Source organism: Chlorocebus sabaeus, chromosome 9 (assembly GCF_047675955.1).
Source record: "Chlorocebus sabaeus isolate Y175 chromosome 9, mChlSab1.0.hap1, whole genome shotgun sequence".
Taxonomy (NCBI): Eukaryota; Metazoa; Chordata; class Mammalia; order Primates; family Cercopithecidae; genus Chlorocebus; species Chlorocebus sabaeus.
The window spans coordinates 18,730,713-18,747,342 of NC_132912.1; the positions used below are offsets into that span (position 1 = coordinate 18,730,713).

Consider the following 16,630-nt stretch of genomic DNA (forward strand, 5'->3'; position numbering starts at 1 on the left):
CTTATATGATGACTAGTTAGTCCTCATCGGATAAAACCCTAAATGCAAAGCTGGAAAAATATCCGACCAAGGTAAATTTGAAATACATCTTAGTGACAAATCAATAAATTTTCCATTTGAAAATGCACATACATTTTAGAGAACCTTAAAGACAAATTTAAACATAATACTTACACTTTGATGCTGACACAATTCCTGGGGCATAGACATGGGCTCCTCTTAAAACTGCATTGCCACACTGGGCTCCAACAATGGCTTCACACTGCTGTTTTTTAATATTCTTCCTAGAAATGTAAGACACAAGAAGTTTAATAGTAAACATACCTCCAATGCCTACCAATTTTTCCCATGTTCTGTCTGAACGCGAATAGCCTCTTTAGTCTTAATTGTCCTGAATACATAAGAAAAAGCTGAAAAAAGAGGCATACATAATGAGGAAACAGGAAAAAAACAGCAACACAGAGATGGGCACTTGAGAGGAAGGAAAAATCAAGAGGTCCATCTGGTGGAAGGCAATACAGTGGCACCAGAAATTGCTTAATCATTTAACAAGCATTACTGTTTCTCATAGCATTAAAAGAAAAATAGACTTTCTCTGTCTTCAAAGACTAAAATAGAAAAATACACAAGGAATTACAAAAACATTTCTAAAGTGGTAAATTATTGCACGGTAAATTATGAATAATTTAAACAAGACAGGAAAAGAAGATAAGTATTTTTTCCTTCCTTTGCTGCCCCACCTTTTTGAGTCTTTTCCAATTTCTCACATTCTATTCATTTTTTAGACCACTAAAATCTGTATTACTTCTAACACTCAGGGTTCCAAAGATCAGGGACCGACAGTGATCAGCCCTAAATAAAAACCCTTAACACCGAGTCTCTAATAAGCTTCCTTGGATGGTTGTCACAACTCATTGCTAGGGGAATTAAGTGCATCCCGTCTTCTATTCCATGATCGCCAAATCATCAAATCTTACTAATTTTTCAGCTTTATACCTACTCCTTCCTGGTCCCTCCCAAACATTCTCATTGCTCATTCTCTGCCTACTTCTTAGAGGCCCTCCCCGCCAGCTTCCAAAACATGCGACCATCTCTGCTCACCTTGCATTCTATCCCTTGGTAAGCTCATGATTTCAATAATCACTCACAAAACAATCCACAAATTCTAATGTTTAGTCTTTCTAGGTTTTTTTTTTTTTTTTTTGAAGCCAAGTCTTGCTCTGTCACCCAGACTGGAGTGCAGTGGCACAATATTGGCTTGCTGTAACTTCTGCCATCTGGGTTCAAGCGATTCTCATGCCTCAACCTCCTGAGTAACTGGGATTACAGGTGCCCGCCACCACACCTGGCTAACTTGTATTTTTAGTAGAGATGGGGTTTCACCATGTTGGCCAGGCTGGTCTCGAACTTTTGACCTCAGGTTATCCACCAGCCTCAGCCTCCCAAAGTGCTGGGATTATAAGCATAAGCTACCACGCCCGGCCTAGACTCTTAGTTGATATTTCTAATTACCTATGGACAGCTATATAGAGATGTCTCACAGTTACTTCAAACTCAGCAAGTCCTAAACAATGTTAGTTTTCCCTCATCCATGCTTCTACTCCTTGGCAGGATCCCAAATCTTTTCATCCTGTTTCCAATCTTGAATGAGGCATCATTATCTGCCCAGATAACCAAACTAGATGCCTCAGTGTTACGGTCTGGATGTGTCCCCCAATATTCATGTGCTGGAAACTTAATCCCTAGTGCAACAGTGTTGGAATGTGAGGCCTACTGGGAACAGTTTAGGTCATGAGGACTCTGCCCTCATGAATGAATTAATGCTATAATAAAAAGGGCTTGCAACAGTGAGTTTGCTCTCTCTTGCCCTTGTGCCCTCTACCATGTACGGATGCAGCAAGAAAGCCCTCACCAGATGCAACTGCCTCGATCTTGGACTTCCCATCCTCCAACACTATAAAAAATAAATGTCTGTTCTTTATAAATTATCCAGTCTCAGGTATTGTTATAGCAGCACAAAATAAACTAAGACACTCAGCATCATCTTAAAGCCCTCCTAAGCCTTGACATTGATTGATTTAGGAATCATGCTATCTTCTAGTTCTGATAGGTCTTGTGGGCCTATCTCCTGATGTTAGACACATATCTCTTTGTGATTACTGAAATAGCTTCCTGCCTTTTACTATTGGTTTCAGATTTTCTCTATGTCTTTGGTGTTCTGCAGTTTCACTCTGATGTAGATATGAACCTACTTTTACTTTTGGCTTCAAGCTCACACTTATTAAATTTATCATCAATGATAGAAATTCAGTCATTACATTTGTGATTATTGTCTTTCCCCCATCATTCCTACTCTCTATACCTGGGACTCATTAAAAATATAAAGTGCTGGTCAGGTGTAGTGTAGTGGCTCACGCCTGTAATCCCAGCACTTTTGGAGGCAGAGGCTGGTGGATTACCTGAGGTTGGGAGTTCTAGACCAGCCTGACCAACATGGAGAAACCGTCTCTACTAAAAATACAAAATTAGCCAGGCATGGTGGTGCCTGCCTGTAATCCCAGCTACTTGGGAGGCTGAGGCAGGAGAATCACTTGAACTCAGGAGGCGCAGGTTGCAGTGAGCCGAGATGGTGCCACTGCACTCCAGCCTGGGCAACAGGAACAAAACTCCATCTCGGAAAAAAAAAAAAAAAAAGGAAATATAAAGTGCTCTTTTCATGACTCAATTTCACTTTCATATTTTTAATTTCTCTCTGCTGCATTCTAGATAATTTCCTAAGGGTCATCTCCTAATTCAAAAATTCTCTAATCAGTTGGGTCTAATCTACTATTTAATTCATTGTATGAGTTTTTAGTTTTAATGATGATATTTTTATTTCCAGAAATTTGTTTTCAATTCTACCTTTTTATCCTTAGGGTCTTTTATGTTTTATTCTTTCATTTTTAATCATTTTAAGAAAACTGTTTTGTCTACGGCCGTACCACTCTGAAAATGCCCGATCTCATGTGATCTTGGAAGAAAACTATTTTTATAGTCCCTGCCAAAGAGGTCTATTTGTTAAAAGCTTTGAGGGAAATCTAACCCTGAAGCTTATTATATATGCTGATTCTTACTCACCGTGGTTTGATTCCTAGTGTAGCTTTTAACAACGTGAAGTGTTTGGCTTGGATTGAATGAGTGCTGCTCCAGAGTGATGTCACTTCGTTTTTGCCAAGCACCCAGGAATTGGCTTGGGACCAAACAGTTAATTTCCCAGTTTGCAAGTTCCAAGACAATTTAGGTTGCAGCAATTTGCATTCCAGGCCTTTATGAGGGAGGGAACTTACGGCTGTGTATTCTCAGTAACACGTTTTTCTCCAACCTATATCCTAAGGCAAGAAAGACCTACTTTTCATTACTGCCTTGTACTGACTACTGGGTATTTCTCATCCTTACTATTAACACTCTGTTGTTTAAACCAAAGAGCCTAAATTTAGAAGACAGACCACCTCCTTTCCCATACCTCCAACCCCCCAATATTAGCTCACATGCTTGCTGTTCTCTTTCCAATTATTCTGCATTCCTAACCTCTAATATTAATCACTCAACTACATCATTTTGTGGCCTACTATGGTCTTTTTTCACTTAGTACTCCTAGGTGTATGTAGCGAAAACATTTTCATGTTATCTAATTCACCATACATATGGTTGAAGCTAAGACTCTGAAATACCTTCCCAACTTTTCTCCAGGTTTGCAATTCATCTTTTGAAAAAGTTTCTGAAACTTTTGACTATAAGTTGATATAAGAAATATGCCTGATAAAAGAACTTATTTCAAGTTCTTACATCATTTGAGAACTTGATATAAGAAGCTACATATACATGTCTGTATGTGTGTGGTATCACACACATTTCATTAAATATTTTTACTATGTGAAATGCAATACATTATAAAACATCCCATTTATTTTTTTAAATATTCATTGAAAACATTAAATTGATTTCACAAGTTACTAATGGGTCATGATCTCTAAGCAGTTTGGAAGACTACGACCACTATTGTATTTCTAAAATACACATCTCATCATTACTAACAAAAATTCTTTTTTTTTTTTTTTTTGAGACAGTCTTGTGCTGTCGCCCAGGCTAGAGGGCAGTGGCGTCATCTCGGCTCACTGCAAACTCCACCTCCCAGGTTCACACCATTCTCCTGCCTCAGCTTCCTGAGTAGCAGGGATTACAGGCACCCACCACCACGCCTGGCTAATTTTTTGTGTTTTTAGTAGAGATGGGTTTCACCATGTTAGCCAGGATGGTCTCAACCTCCTGACCTCCTTACCCGCCCGCCTCAGCCTCCCAAAGTGCTGGGATTACAGGCATGAGCCACTGCGCCCGAAAATAAAAATTCTGTAGCTTCTAAAGTCTATGAAAAAAAAATTCCTTAGTAAAAAAAAATTATGCATACTTCATACCTGCCTCTCCCAACTTCTTCAGTTTCATCTTTCACCCATCCCCCAACTCTGAAAATGAACAGCCAAACCTGATCACTTTTATCAGGAGCCACCATATTTTCAAGCATTCATGTCTTTCCTCAGGCCTTCTCTCTGCCTAGCATAACCTTGCCCACCTTAACAGCCCTTCAGCCTAATTTCTCCTCACCTTCAAGGCTCAGATGAAATAATACCTGCTCAGAGAAAATATTTAACAATTTCTTTGTACTCAGTCCTTCCTATTCTATGCTCCAGTGGCATTTAATTTATACTTCTACTGTGGCTATCATAACACTTTGACTTGTACCAAAGTCTCCCGACTTAAGACTACAGAACTATATCTCATTCATCTTTGTAACACCAACATATCTCACATATAGCACAAATTCAAAAACATGTTTTGTGAAAGTGAAATCTGTGGTGTTAGATTTTATGAAAATAACATGGAGGGGAAAAGATGAATTCCGGAACAGAGAACTGTGGAGAAAAACAGTTAACAGAGTAGGCCTGATCTGTTATCTTTGAAAAGCCTGCTTGTAAGGCTGGCCCTTGACTGACCTCTGGGAACTGAGATTTCAGGAAGGTTCCTTATTAATTGGTAAGTGTGGCTCACTGTGCCTGAATTACTGAACAAACTGTGATTTATGGTAAATACCAGCTTTCCTTCTGAAAATCTGGAATTTGGGTATGTACCAGGCAGTGGGAATCTACATGATGAGCCCTGAATAGGAATCTTGGCAGTGAGTCTATGTGGTCACAACTCATCACTGGGGGATTTCCTGTGGGAGTCCTGTGTGGCTCCACTGGAAGAGGACTCTGGAAGCTTGTGTTTGGTTTTCTCTTTGCTGATTGTGCTTCATATTTTTTCACTGCAACAAATCATAGCCGTAAGTACAATTATGTGCTGAATTCCCTAAGTCCTCTTAGAGAATCACAGAACCAAGGAGTGGTCTTGGGGATCCACTGACACCAGGACTGACAATATAAAAACATAGTATGTCACATGCAAGTATCAATATTTAAGTCAGCTTTGTTGAAAGGGAGTTTTCACGAGGAAAAATGAAAGAGGAAATGCAAAAGTTGGTGCAGGGCCATAAAACATGCTAAAAGCTTGATTTTTATTGAAATGTTTCCAAATAGAGTGCATCAACAACATTAAAGAAAGATGACGTTCCAATAGTTTAGTAATACAGGATGGAGAAAACAACTATAAATACACCTAGATTAAGAGAAAAGTATTAGAATAGCTAAAAAATGAAGTTGCTAAGGAATTAAAAACAGATTATGGGAATGTCCTGTTAAGGAATCTAAAAGCATATATTTTTATCAATGTGGTATTTTAACTGCACACATTCACAACCCTACACATACTAACAACCCTACACCAAATGGAAGGTGATGGATGAAACTGAAACAACACATGATATTGCTGCATATGCCAAATACTTCCTTGCAGTGCAGCAGGACTGCCACCTTTACTTAATCAGTAGTTTCTGTGCAACAGCATTTTTTCAATATTCTATTGCAATAACCATATATATATATATCTTAAAGTGCTTGTTATGGATGGAATGTTTGTGTCCCCAAAATTCACCTGCTGAAACCCGAATTCAATGTGATGGTATTTGGAGATGTGTTTGGGGGGTAATTAGTTATGAGGGTAGAACGCTCATAAATGGGATCAGTGCCTTTATAAGAGACCAAAGAGCTACCCACTTTCTTTCTGGCATGTGAGAATACAATGAGAAGTCAGCTATCTGCATCCCAGAAGAAGGCCCTCACCAGAACCCAAGCATACTGGCACCTGTCTTGGATTTCCAGCCTCCAGAACCGTGAGAAACCATCTAAGACAGTACTGACATGAGTGACATGGCAACTACAAAAGATGGAAATCAACAGGGCACAGTGGATCACACCTGTAATCCCAGCACTTTAGGAGGCTGAGGCAGGCAGATTACCTGAGGTCAGGAGTTCGAGACCAGCCTGGCCAACATGGTCAAACCCTGTCTCTACTAAAAATACAAAAATTAGCTCAGTGTGGTGGCAGGCGCCTGTAATTCCAGCTACTCAGGAGGCTGAGGCAGGATAATCGCTTGAACACGGAGGTGGAGGTTGCAGTGAGCGGGAATCATGCCATTGCACTCTAGCCTGGGCAACAAGAGCAAGACTCCCTCCTGGGTGGGGGGAAAAAAAGATGGAAATCAAGAAGGTTGAGAGAGAAGACGGATCCAGTCTCATTTAGATGTCAAGAGATTTATGCTGCTGAATTACGTATTCAATTGTGAAAGAAAAAAAGAAAATTAATTTTCTGGCATTCTAACTATTTTGAGACTTTTATCAAAAAGGGAGGAGCATTAATTGAGAGAATACAGAAATTCTTTAAAATTACAAATTGATTTTTGGCCTAAAAAGTTCTACTGATCCAAATGTAGACTTTAGAAAACGCTGGTTGAGATATGTTTTAAAGGCTCCTGTATCAAGAGAAGTCTGGCATTCAGTTATCTCCTAAAGTAATTAATTTACCAGACAAAAATCTTCCTCCAGAAATTAAAATATATTTCACCAGCACATGAAATATCATTTTAAGTAAACTGAAGAAACCAAAATTTTATTTTAAATCTCATTTTAAGCAACTGAAGAAACCAGTAATTCAGTGATGCATTACTTTTAAAAGTTTACTGTATATAAACTTTAACTGATGCATTTATATTTTAAATAACTGTGATATTGAGGTTCTACTAAAAAATCAGAGGAAGAAAACTCCTTTTTCTAAATCCCATGGAAATGAAAAGAGGGGAAAAAGAATAAAAACTTGAGAAGAAAATTCCATTTGCAATGAAACTAAGAAACAGCTACAATCCCAATGATGAGAAATAATTGGCTGATAGTGAAATTTGAGCCAAACTGAGTTTCTCAGCAGGGTGTGGAGTCTCTGAAAAGGAGAGGCTCCTGGGGGCCTAATCAAACATTTATTACTTAGGAGCAGGACCATATGCTTGGTGGAAAATAATCAGAATCTAGGAATGTCTTGTCAGTGTCCTGTTCAGAGGAGACAAGTCTGAAAGAAGAAATGGATTGTCAAAAATGGCATAACCAGACAATCTGTTATTTTCTCTAGCAAACCCGGATCAACTGCCTAAAAGCAACCCAAGAAAGAGAAAAGAAATAGCAACCAACTTTGTTGCTCCTGACTTAAGTTAACTAAGCAGAGATTTAAAAAAAAGAAAGCCTTCCCCGCCCCCTAGAAAAAAAGGTACCAGCTGAGGCCTTCACATGTCAGCCTCTGCTCTGCTCACCAGCACTAGAGATGAGCCAGCAGAGAAGATCTGCAGTACTTCTGAGAAAACATATCTGACTAGTCCCATAGGCATGCTGTTTCCCCCATTCTGGATCATCATTGAGCAAACTGCAAACGAGGTTGTAACTGTTTCCATTCAATCATGATAAGCAGAAAGAATTCATTCTGCATTCATTGGTGGCACACACATACACAAAAAGCCTTAGTAGGCAGAAGGTAGATTTTAAAAATGTAAACCAAACAAAAGGAAAACTATTTCAAGTACCTCTGTATTTTCAGAGCAATTAAAGGAAAAACCTTAAAAAAGGGATAAGGCCGGGCGCGGTGGCCCAAGCCTGTAATCCCAGCACTTTGGGAGGCCGAGACGGGCGGATCACGAGGTCAGGAGATGAGACCATCTTGGCTAACACGGTGAAACCCCGTCTCTACTTAAAAAAATACAAAAAACTAGCCGGGCGAGGTGGCGGGCGCCTGTAATCCCAGCTACTCGGGAGGCTGAGGCAGGAGAATGGCGTGAACCCGGGAGGCGGAGCTTGCAGTGAGCTGAGATCCGGCCACTGCACTCCAGCCTGGGCGACAGAGACTCCATCTCAAAAAACAAAAACAAAACCAAAAACAAGGGATAAAAGAACAAAGGCAAAGCAAACTAGCAGCTGAGAAAATAAAGAACAATAAAACCTCTGAATAAAGATTTAGAAGCAGAGAGAGGTAATACATCCCTATGACTAGATAGGATTTTGAATCCCCATTTTAGAGATAAGAAAAGCAAAGCATAGACAAGATAAAACTTATCTCCTATACTATTGACAAGACAGCCACTTTGAAACAGAGCCCGTGACCAAGACAGGCTTAAGAAGGAATGGGCTGGGCGCGGTGGCTCACGCCTATAATCCCAGCACTTTGGGAGGCCGAGTAGCGTGGATCACCTGAATTCAGGAGTTCAAAGACCAGCCTGGCTAACATGGTGAAACTTCGTCTCTACTAAAAAAATTACAAAAATAATTAGCCGGTTTGGTGGCAGGAACCCATAGTCTCAGCTACTAGGGAGGCTGAGGCAGGAGAATGGCGTGAACCTGGGAGGCGGAGCTTGCAGTGAGCTTGCGCCACTGCACTCTAGCCTGGGAGACAGAGTAATACTCCGTCTCAAAAACAAAAACAAACAAACAAAAAAGAACGAATGCAAAAGAAAAAGATCAGTGAATGGAGTTCAAGAATGTGTTAACAGAAAAAAAAAAGTTACAGTAACAAGGCTTGAGACTGCGGTTCTTAGAAAGGCTTGCTTGAGAGGCTGGGTCTTGGCTAGCTAAGCAGCTAGAAAGTGGAATGAGAAACAGTTCCCAGCGGTGACATAAAACCTTCCCTAATGATCAATGGGAGTGGCTCACAATTCCTAAACTCTGTACAAGAAAGGTACAAACGCACGCTTATTTGGAGCACCTGCTTTCCTTTTGGGAGTCTGGGATTTGGTACATGCTAGGCAGAGGGTACCTATGGGACCAGCCCAATAAAACCCCTGGGCACTGAGTCTCTGATGAGCTTTTCTGCTAGGCGACTATTTCACATGTCACAATTAGGTGCCGGAGGAATTAAGCACGTCCTATGGGACTTCACTGAGAGAGCCTGTGTCTGGTTTCTTCCAAAGTTTGCCCCATGCTTCTTTTCCCTTGCTGGTTTTGCTTTTGTATGCTTTCATGTAATAAACCTTAGCCATTAGTGTGTCTGTATCTAGGTTCTGTGAGTCCTAGCCAATCACTGTCTTGGGAATCCCTGATGCAGGGAATATCTGTGCTAGAAACGCAGCACACAAAATCCTGCTGTCTTCATAACAGAGAATACAGAAAATGTAAGAGAAAAATATTCAAAGAAATAATGGAAGACCTATAACTGAAAAGCTACACTGTGGCTCATCAAAAGCTGAGAGGAAACAGGCTGAGTGTGGTGGCTCACACATGTAATCCCAGGACTTTGGGAGGCCGAGGTGGGTGGATCACCTGAGTTCAGGAGTTCAAAGACCAGCCTGGCCAACATGGTGAAACTCCGTCTCTACTAAAAATACAAAAATCAGCCGGGTATGGTTGCAGGCACTCGGGAGGCTGAGGCAGGAGAATCAGTTGAACCCAGGATGCGGAGGTTGCAGTGAGCCGATGTTGTGCCACTGCACTCCAGCCTGGGCGACAGAGTGACACTCTGTTGTTGTTTTTTTTTTTAAAAAAACAAAAAAAAGCTCATCAGAGACTTGGTACCCAGCGGTTTTATTGGGCTTGGTGCCCAGGGGTTTTTTTGTTTTAAAAAACAGAAAAAAAAGGAGAAGAAGAACTAAGAGGAAATAATCAAAATCAAGCATTACACTGGCCAAATGTTTAAAGTTCAATAAGTAAGAATTCCACAGATCTCCAGGCACAAGACAAGGTACTTTTACAAGGAGGAAACGTTTTTGGTGGGTCTTAGATTTCTTCACAATAACATTTGATACCACAGGTTATAAAAACAATGTCTACAAAGTGCTAAGGGAAACAAACACTAGGTGGCCTGGAACAACCAGACTCAGCCAACTTGTATAAACATAAAGGCAATAGGCAGACATTCTCAAGCAAGAAAGTAACACAGTACATAAGAGGCACACTTCGGGAAAGAGCAGGGGGTGCGAGAGATCTGCTAAGTGACTGTACTCACCAACAAAGACATTAATAAAGATAAAGAAATGAGAAATAAACTGTGCCATTAGGACTGAAAGCAAGCACTGCATCCATGTGAATGGTATTTGGGAAATAACAATGTTATAAACCCTGATAATTTAAAAAAAAAAAAAAAAAAAACTGGCTGGGCGTGGTGGCTTGTGCTTGTAATTCCAGCACTTTGGGAGGCTGAGGAGCGTGGAACACTTGAGCTCAATTCGAGACCAGTCTGGGCAACAGAGAGACCCCATCTCAAAAACAAAACAAAACAAAAAGCAGTAAATACAAACTAGCTGTTAGGAATTTTTGGGAAAATTTAACTCCAGGAACCTCCTCATTTCTCAAAATGGAAAGTCAAAAGAGACTTAATGGGCCGGGCATAGTGGCTCATGCCTGTAATCCCAGCACTTTGGGAGGTAGAGGCAGGCAGACTACAAGGTCAGGAGTTTGAGACCAGCCTGACCAATATGGTGAAACCCCATCTCTACTAAAAATACAAAAATTAGTAGGGTGTGGTAGCACATGCCTATAGTCCCAGCTACTCGGGAGGCTAAGGCAGGAGAAGTATTTGAACCTGGGAGGCGGAGGCTGCAATGAACCAAGCTCATATCACTGCACTCCAGCCTGGGCGACAGACCAAGAGTCCATCTCAAAAAAATAAAAATAATTTAAAAATATATACCTAATAAAAATCAGGAGTTAAAAAAAAAAAAAAAAGGAATTGACTTTTTTTTTTGAGATGTAGTTTCAGTCTTGTCATCAAGGCTCAACTGCAATGTGCGATTTTGGCTCACTACAACCTCCACCTCCTAGGTTTCAGCAAGTCTCCTTTCTCAGCCTCCCAAGTAGCTGGGATTATAGGCATGCGCCACCACACCCAGCTAATTTTTGTATTTTTAGTAGAGACAGGGTTTCACCATGTTTCTCAGGCTGGTCTCAAACTCCTGACCTCAGGTGATCCACCCACCTTGGCCTCCCAAAGTGCTGGGATTACAGGCGTGAGCCACCACGCCCGGCCTCTTTTTAGGAGTGAAAGGTAGGTATGTGAATTTATAATCCTAAATGATTTTTTCAAGCTTCCCTGCAATAGCTCACCATTTGTATTTTATACATTCACTCATGTTCTGGTAGCCTAGATCACTACAAAGAACAGAATGAAAGGATGATTAAAGTCATATAAAAGTAAGTATTGAAAATAATTTAAAGTTAAATCATCCATATATCTTAGAGACCTAAAATGGCCAGTATTGGCATGAAGAAAGCATTAAAATCTCTCATATACTGCTGAAACATAAACTGGTAAAACTTTGTACAGGGTAATCTGGTAATATGTCTCCAACTAAAATAAGCACAGACCTCCGAACTGGCTATTCTGTGTCATATCTGTGTTACATCTGTGTCATATCTGGTTATTCTGTGTTCATATCATAACATATTTGTTCTGCAGACATGCTTACGCAAGTCCACAAATATTCACTCCAACACTTCTGGTAATAATGAAAAACAGGAAAAAACTAAATGTCTATCAGTGGAGGATAGAAAATTTAAACTGAGCTAAATGATAAAATATACTGTTTATGTAGCCATTAAAAAACGAAAGTGTTATATAATCATGAGATGATATCCGTCATATATTTTTAAGTGAACACAAAAGCAAATTGCAGAACATTATAATCTTTTCTATTTTCTAAAAATGAGTAAAAATGATGGTACATGTGCATTCATGTATGCAGATGTAAGCACAGAGACAGTCCAGAAAAAATCAAATTTGATGCTCAGAGAAACAAAATTAGGAGGTGGGACAGGAGATGTAATGGATGATTACTTTTACATTTATGTACAACTCTAGTTTTCACTTGCTTCTATAAAAAAAAACCTACCTGAACTATCTTTAGGAAAACTAAATAAAACTAAAGAATAAAGCAGAGGTGTTTAAGAAATGTTTAAGAATAAGAAATGGCCAAAGTTGGCCCAGTGAGGTGGCTCATGCCTGTAATCCCGGCACTTTGGGAGGCTGAGGCGGATGGATCACCTGAGGTCATGAGTTTGAGACCAGCCTGCCCAACATGGGGAAATCCCCGTCTCTACTAAAAATACAAAAAATTAGCTGGGTGTGGTGGCGGGCACCTGTAATCTCAACTACTCGGGAGCGTGAGGCAGGAGAATCACTTGAACCCAGGAGGCAGAGGTTGCTGTGAGCCAAGATCATGCCACTGCACTCCAGCCTGGGCAACAGAGTGAGCCTCCATCTCAAAACAAAAAAAAAAAGAAGAAAGAACTAAGAGGAAATAATCAAAACCAAGCATTACACTGGCCAAATGTCTAAAGTTCAATAAGTAAGAATTCCACAGATCTCCAAGCAGAAGACAAGGTACTGTTAGAAAGAGGAAAAGTTTTTGGTGGGTCTTAGATTTCTTCACAATAACATTTGATACCACAGGTTATAAAAACAATGTCTACAAAGTGCTAAGGGAAACAAACACTAGGTGGCCTGGAACAACCAGACTCAGCCAACTGGTTGTATAAACATAAAGGCAATAGGCAGACATTCTCAACTAAGAAAGTAATGCAGTACATAAGAGGCACACTTTGGGAAAGGGCAGAGGGTGCAGATCTGCTAAGTGACTGTACTCACCAACAAAGACATTAATAAAGAAATGAGAAATAAACTGTGACATAAGGACTGAAAGCAAGCACTGCATTCATGTGTATGATACTTGGGAAATAACAATGTTATAAAGCTTGACAATGTTAAAACAAACAAACAAACAACAAAAAAAAAAACTGGCCAGGCATGGTGGGTGGTACTTGTAATCCTAGCACTTTGAGAGGCTGAGGAGGGTGGATCACTTGAGCTCAGGAGTTCCAGACCAGCCTGGACAACACGGCGAGACCTCGTCTCAAAAAAAAAAAAAAAACAAAAAGCAAAAAAAACAGAGAAACAACAGTAAATACAAATTAGCTGGTAGGAATTTTTGGGAAAATTTAACTCCAGGAACCTCCTCATTTGTCATAATGGAAAGTTCAAGAGACTTAATAGGCCAGGCACGGTGGCTCATGCCTGTAATCCCAGCACTTTGGGAGGGTGGGGCAGGCAGATCATGAAGTCAGAAGTTCGAAACCAGCCTGGCCAATATGGTGAAACACAGTCTTTACTAAAAATACAAAAATTAAGCCAGGTGTGGTGGCATGCGCCTGTAGCCATAGCTACTCAGGAGGCTGAAGCAGGAGAACTGCTTGAACCTGGGAGGCTGAGGTTTCAGTGAACGAAGGTCACATCACTGCACTCCAGCCTGGGCAACAGACTGAGACTCCATCTCAAAAACATAAAAACAAAAAAATTTTTTAAAAAGATACTTGCCGGGCATGATGGCTGAAGCACGTAATCCCAGCACGTTGGGAGGCAGAGATGGGCAGATCACGTGAGGTCGGGAGTTCAAGACCAGCCTGACCAACATGGAGAAACCCTATCTCTACTAAAAATATAAAATTAGCTTGGCATGGTGGCACATGCCTGTAATCCCAGCTACTAAGGAGGCTGAGGCAGAAGAATCGCTTGAATCCGGGAGGCGGAGGTTGTGGTGAGCTGAGATCATGCCATTGCGCTCCAGCCTGGGCAACAACAGTGAAACTCCGACTCAAAAAAATAAATAAATGAAAAATAAATAATAAAAAGATACTTAATAAAAATCAGGAGTTAAACAAACAAAAAGGAATTGACTTACTCATTTTAGGAATGAAAGGTAGGTATGTGAATTTACAATCCTAAATAATTTTATCAGGCTTCCCTGCAATAGCTCACCATTTGTATTTATACATTCACTCATGTTCTGATGAGTAGCCTAGATCACTACAAAGAACAGAATGAAAGGATGATTAAGGTCACATAAAAGTAAGTATTGAAAATAATTAAAGTTAAATCATCCAAATATTTTAGAGACCTAAAATAACCCGTATTGGCAAGAATGCAAGCATCAAAATCTCTCATATACTGCTGAAACATTAACTGGTAAAACTTTGTAAAGAGTAATCTGGTAATATGTCTCCAACTAAAATAAGCACAGACCTTTGGACTGGTTATTCTGTGTCATATCCACTTTGTTATGCAGGCATGCTTATGCAAGTCCACAAATACTCACTCCAACACTTATTATTATTATTACCAGGTAATAATGAAAAACAGGAAAAAACTAAATGTCTATCAATGGAGGATAGAAAAATTAAAACTGAGCTAAATGATAAAATATACTGTTTATGCAGCCATTAAAAAGAATGAAATAATGTTATATAATCGTAGAACTATATCCATTATATATTTTGAAGTAAACACAAAAGCAAATTGCAGAACATTATAGTCTTCTCCATTTTCTAAAAATGAGTACAAATGACTGTACATGTGCATTCATCTATGTAGATATAAGCATAGAGACAGTCTAGAAAAAATCAAATTTGATGTTCAGAGAAACAAAATTGGGAGGTGGGACAGGAGATGTAACAGATGATTACTTTTATATTTATGTACAACTCTAATTTTTACTTGCTTCTATAAAGAAAAACCTAATTGAACTCTATCTTTAAGAAACTAAACAAAACTAAAGAATAAAGAAGAGGTGTTTAAGAGTAAGAAATGTCCAAAGTTTGAACCTAAATAAGTACAATTTTGCATCCTCATAAGGAGTGTAGTAACCTCCAAAGATCTGTGATTATGGTCTATTATACTAGCAACTAACTGGTCCAAAACTAAGAGATGACAGAAATAAGAAGAGCAGTTTCCTGGTAGGGTAGCTGAGTACAAGAGATGTTTCTGGGATAATGGAAATGCTCTATCTTGACTGGGGTATGTCTTGGCTGCACAGTTGTATATAGTTGTCAAAACTCAACAAACTATACATTTAAGATCTCTTCGTTTCACTGTATGTAAATTTCACCTTTAAAAAAACTGAATAGATGAAAAACTTCAAAATTAAACTAAATAGAATGAGAAGCCTATGCAAATCAACTTTAATTGCAAAAATACATTCTTACAGTAAAAAATAAAACAAAAATATTACACATAAAAATTTCCTTTTATTTCTCCCCTCTCTCCCAATCTAACTTCTTCAGAGTCAACCACTATTAAAAGCTGGGTATGTTACAGGTGCCAGATGTTTTTTTTACATGTATATAAATATACATAAATGCATAGTTGTATACTTTTTTTAATTGCAAAAAAAGTAATTATCCCAAGTATGGCAATTTGCTTTTGATATTTAACAACTGATCATAAACGTCTTCTCTGATTGGTATGTATAATTCTCCCATATTAAAGGCCATATACTATCCCATTGCATAGACAAATCTTAGTTTATTAAACCACTGCTCTATTGCTGCCCATTCAATTAAAGTTTTAACAAAAGCATTTCTATATTTATCATAACTCTTAGGAGTTTGAAAAGACTTTAGACCATAATTAGGAACTTTAAAACGCTCCATAGGAATAAAACTCCATTATAATCATTATACTATGAAAACTTATTTTTCCTTTTTTTTTTTTTTTTTTTTAGACAAGGTCCCGCTCTGTCTCCCAGGATGGATTGCAGTGGCACAATCATGACTCACTGTAGCCTCCACCTCCCAGGCTCAAACAATCCTTCCACCTCAGCCTCCTGAATAGCTATGACTACAGGTGCACACCACCTGTAGCTAATTTTTGTAATTTATTTCAGTAGAGGTGGGGTTTTGCCATGTTGCCCAGACTGGTCTCCAACCCCTGGGGTCAAGGGATCCGCCTACCTCAGCCTCCCAAAGTGCTGGGATAACAGGCATAGGTAAGCCACTGGATCCAGTCTGAAAACCTATTTTCCAATTTTCAAACATATGCTTTCCAAACACATAAAAGAGCAGAACATAAATGGCACATAGTAGTTTAACATAATTGTTGAATTATGAATAAAATTTCACAGGCTGGGCGAGATGGCTCACATTGGAGGCTGAGGTGGGAGGATTGTTTAAGGCTAGGAGTTCAATACCAGCCACATAGTGAGACTGTTTCTACAAAATAAAAAATAAATTAGCCAGGCGCAGTGGTGCACACCTGTAGTCCCAGTTACTCAGAAGCTGAGGTGGTATAATTGCCTGAGCCCACAAGTTCGAGCCTGCAATCATTGTGCCCCTGCACTCCAGCCTGGGTAACAGAGCAAGACACTGTC

General features: G+C 39.5%; 1 protein-coding gene across 6 annotated transcripts in view; it reads right to left on the reverse strand.

Moving 5' to 3' along the window:
- NSUN6 (NOP2/Sun RNA methyltransferase 6) overlaps nucleotides 1-16,630 on the reverse strand; it is a 107,759-nt gene that overhangs the window by 84,619 nt on the left and 6,510 nt on the right. For 4 of the 6 annotated variants that reach the window (XM_037983382.2, XM_008002433.3, XM_073018769.1 and 1 more), the window contains one exon: nucleotides 175-284. In XM_037983382.2, coding sequence (XP_037839310.2) covers nucleotides 175-284 — 110 coding nt within the window. Of the gene's footprint in view, nucleotides 1-174; nucleotides 285-428; nucleotides 490-3,117; nucleotides 3,284-16,630 lie in introns of those variants that run through there. The other 2 variants (XM_037983386.2, XM_037983384.2) reach the window with 2 other exon arrangements.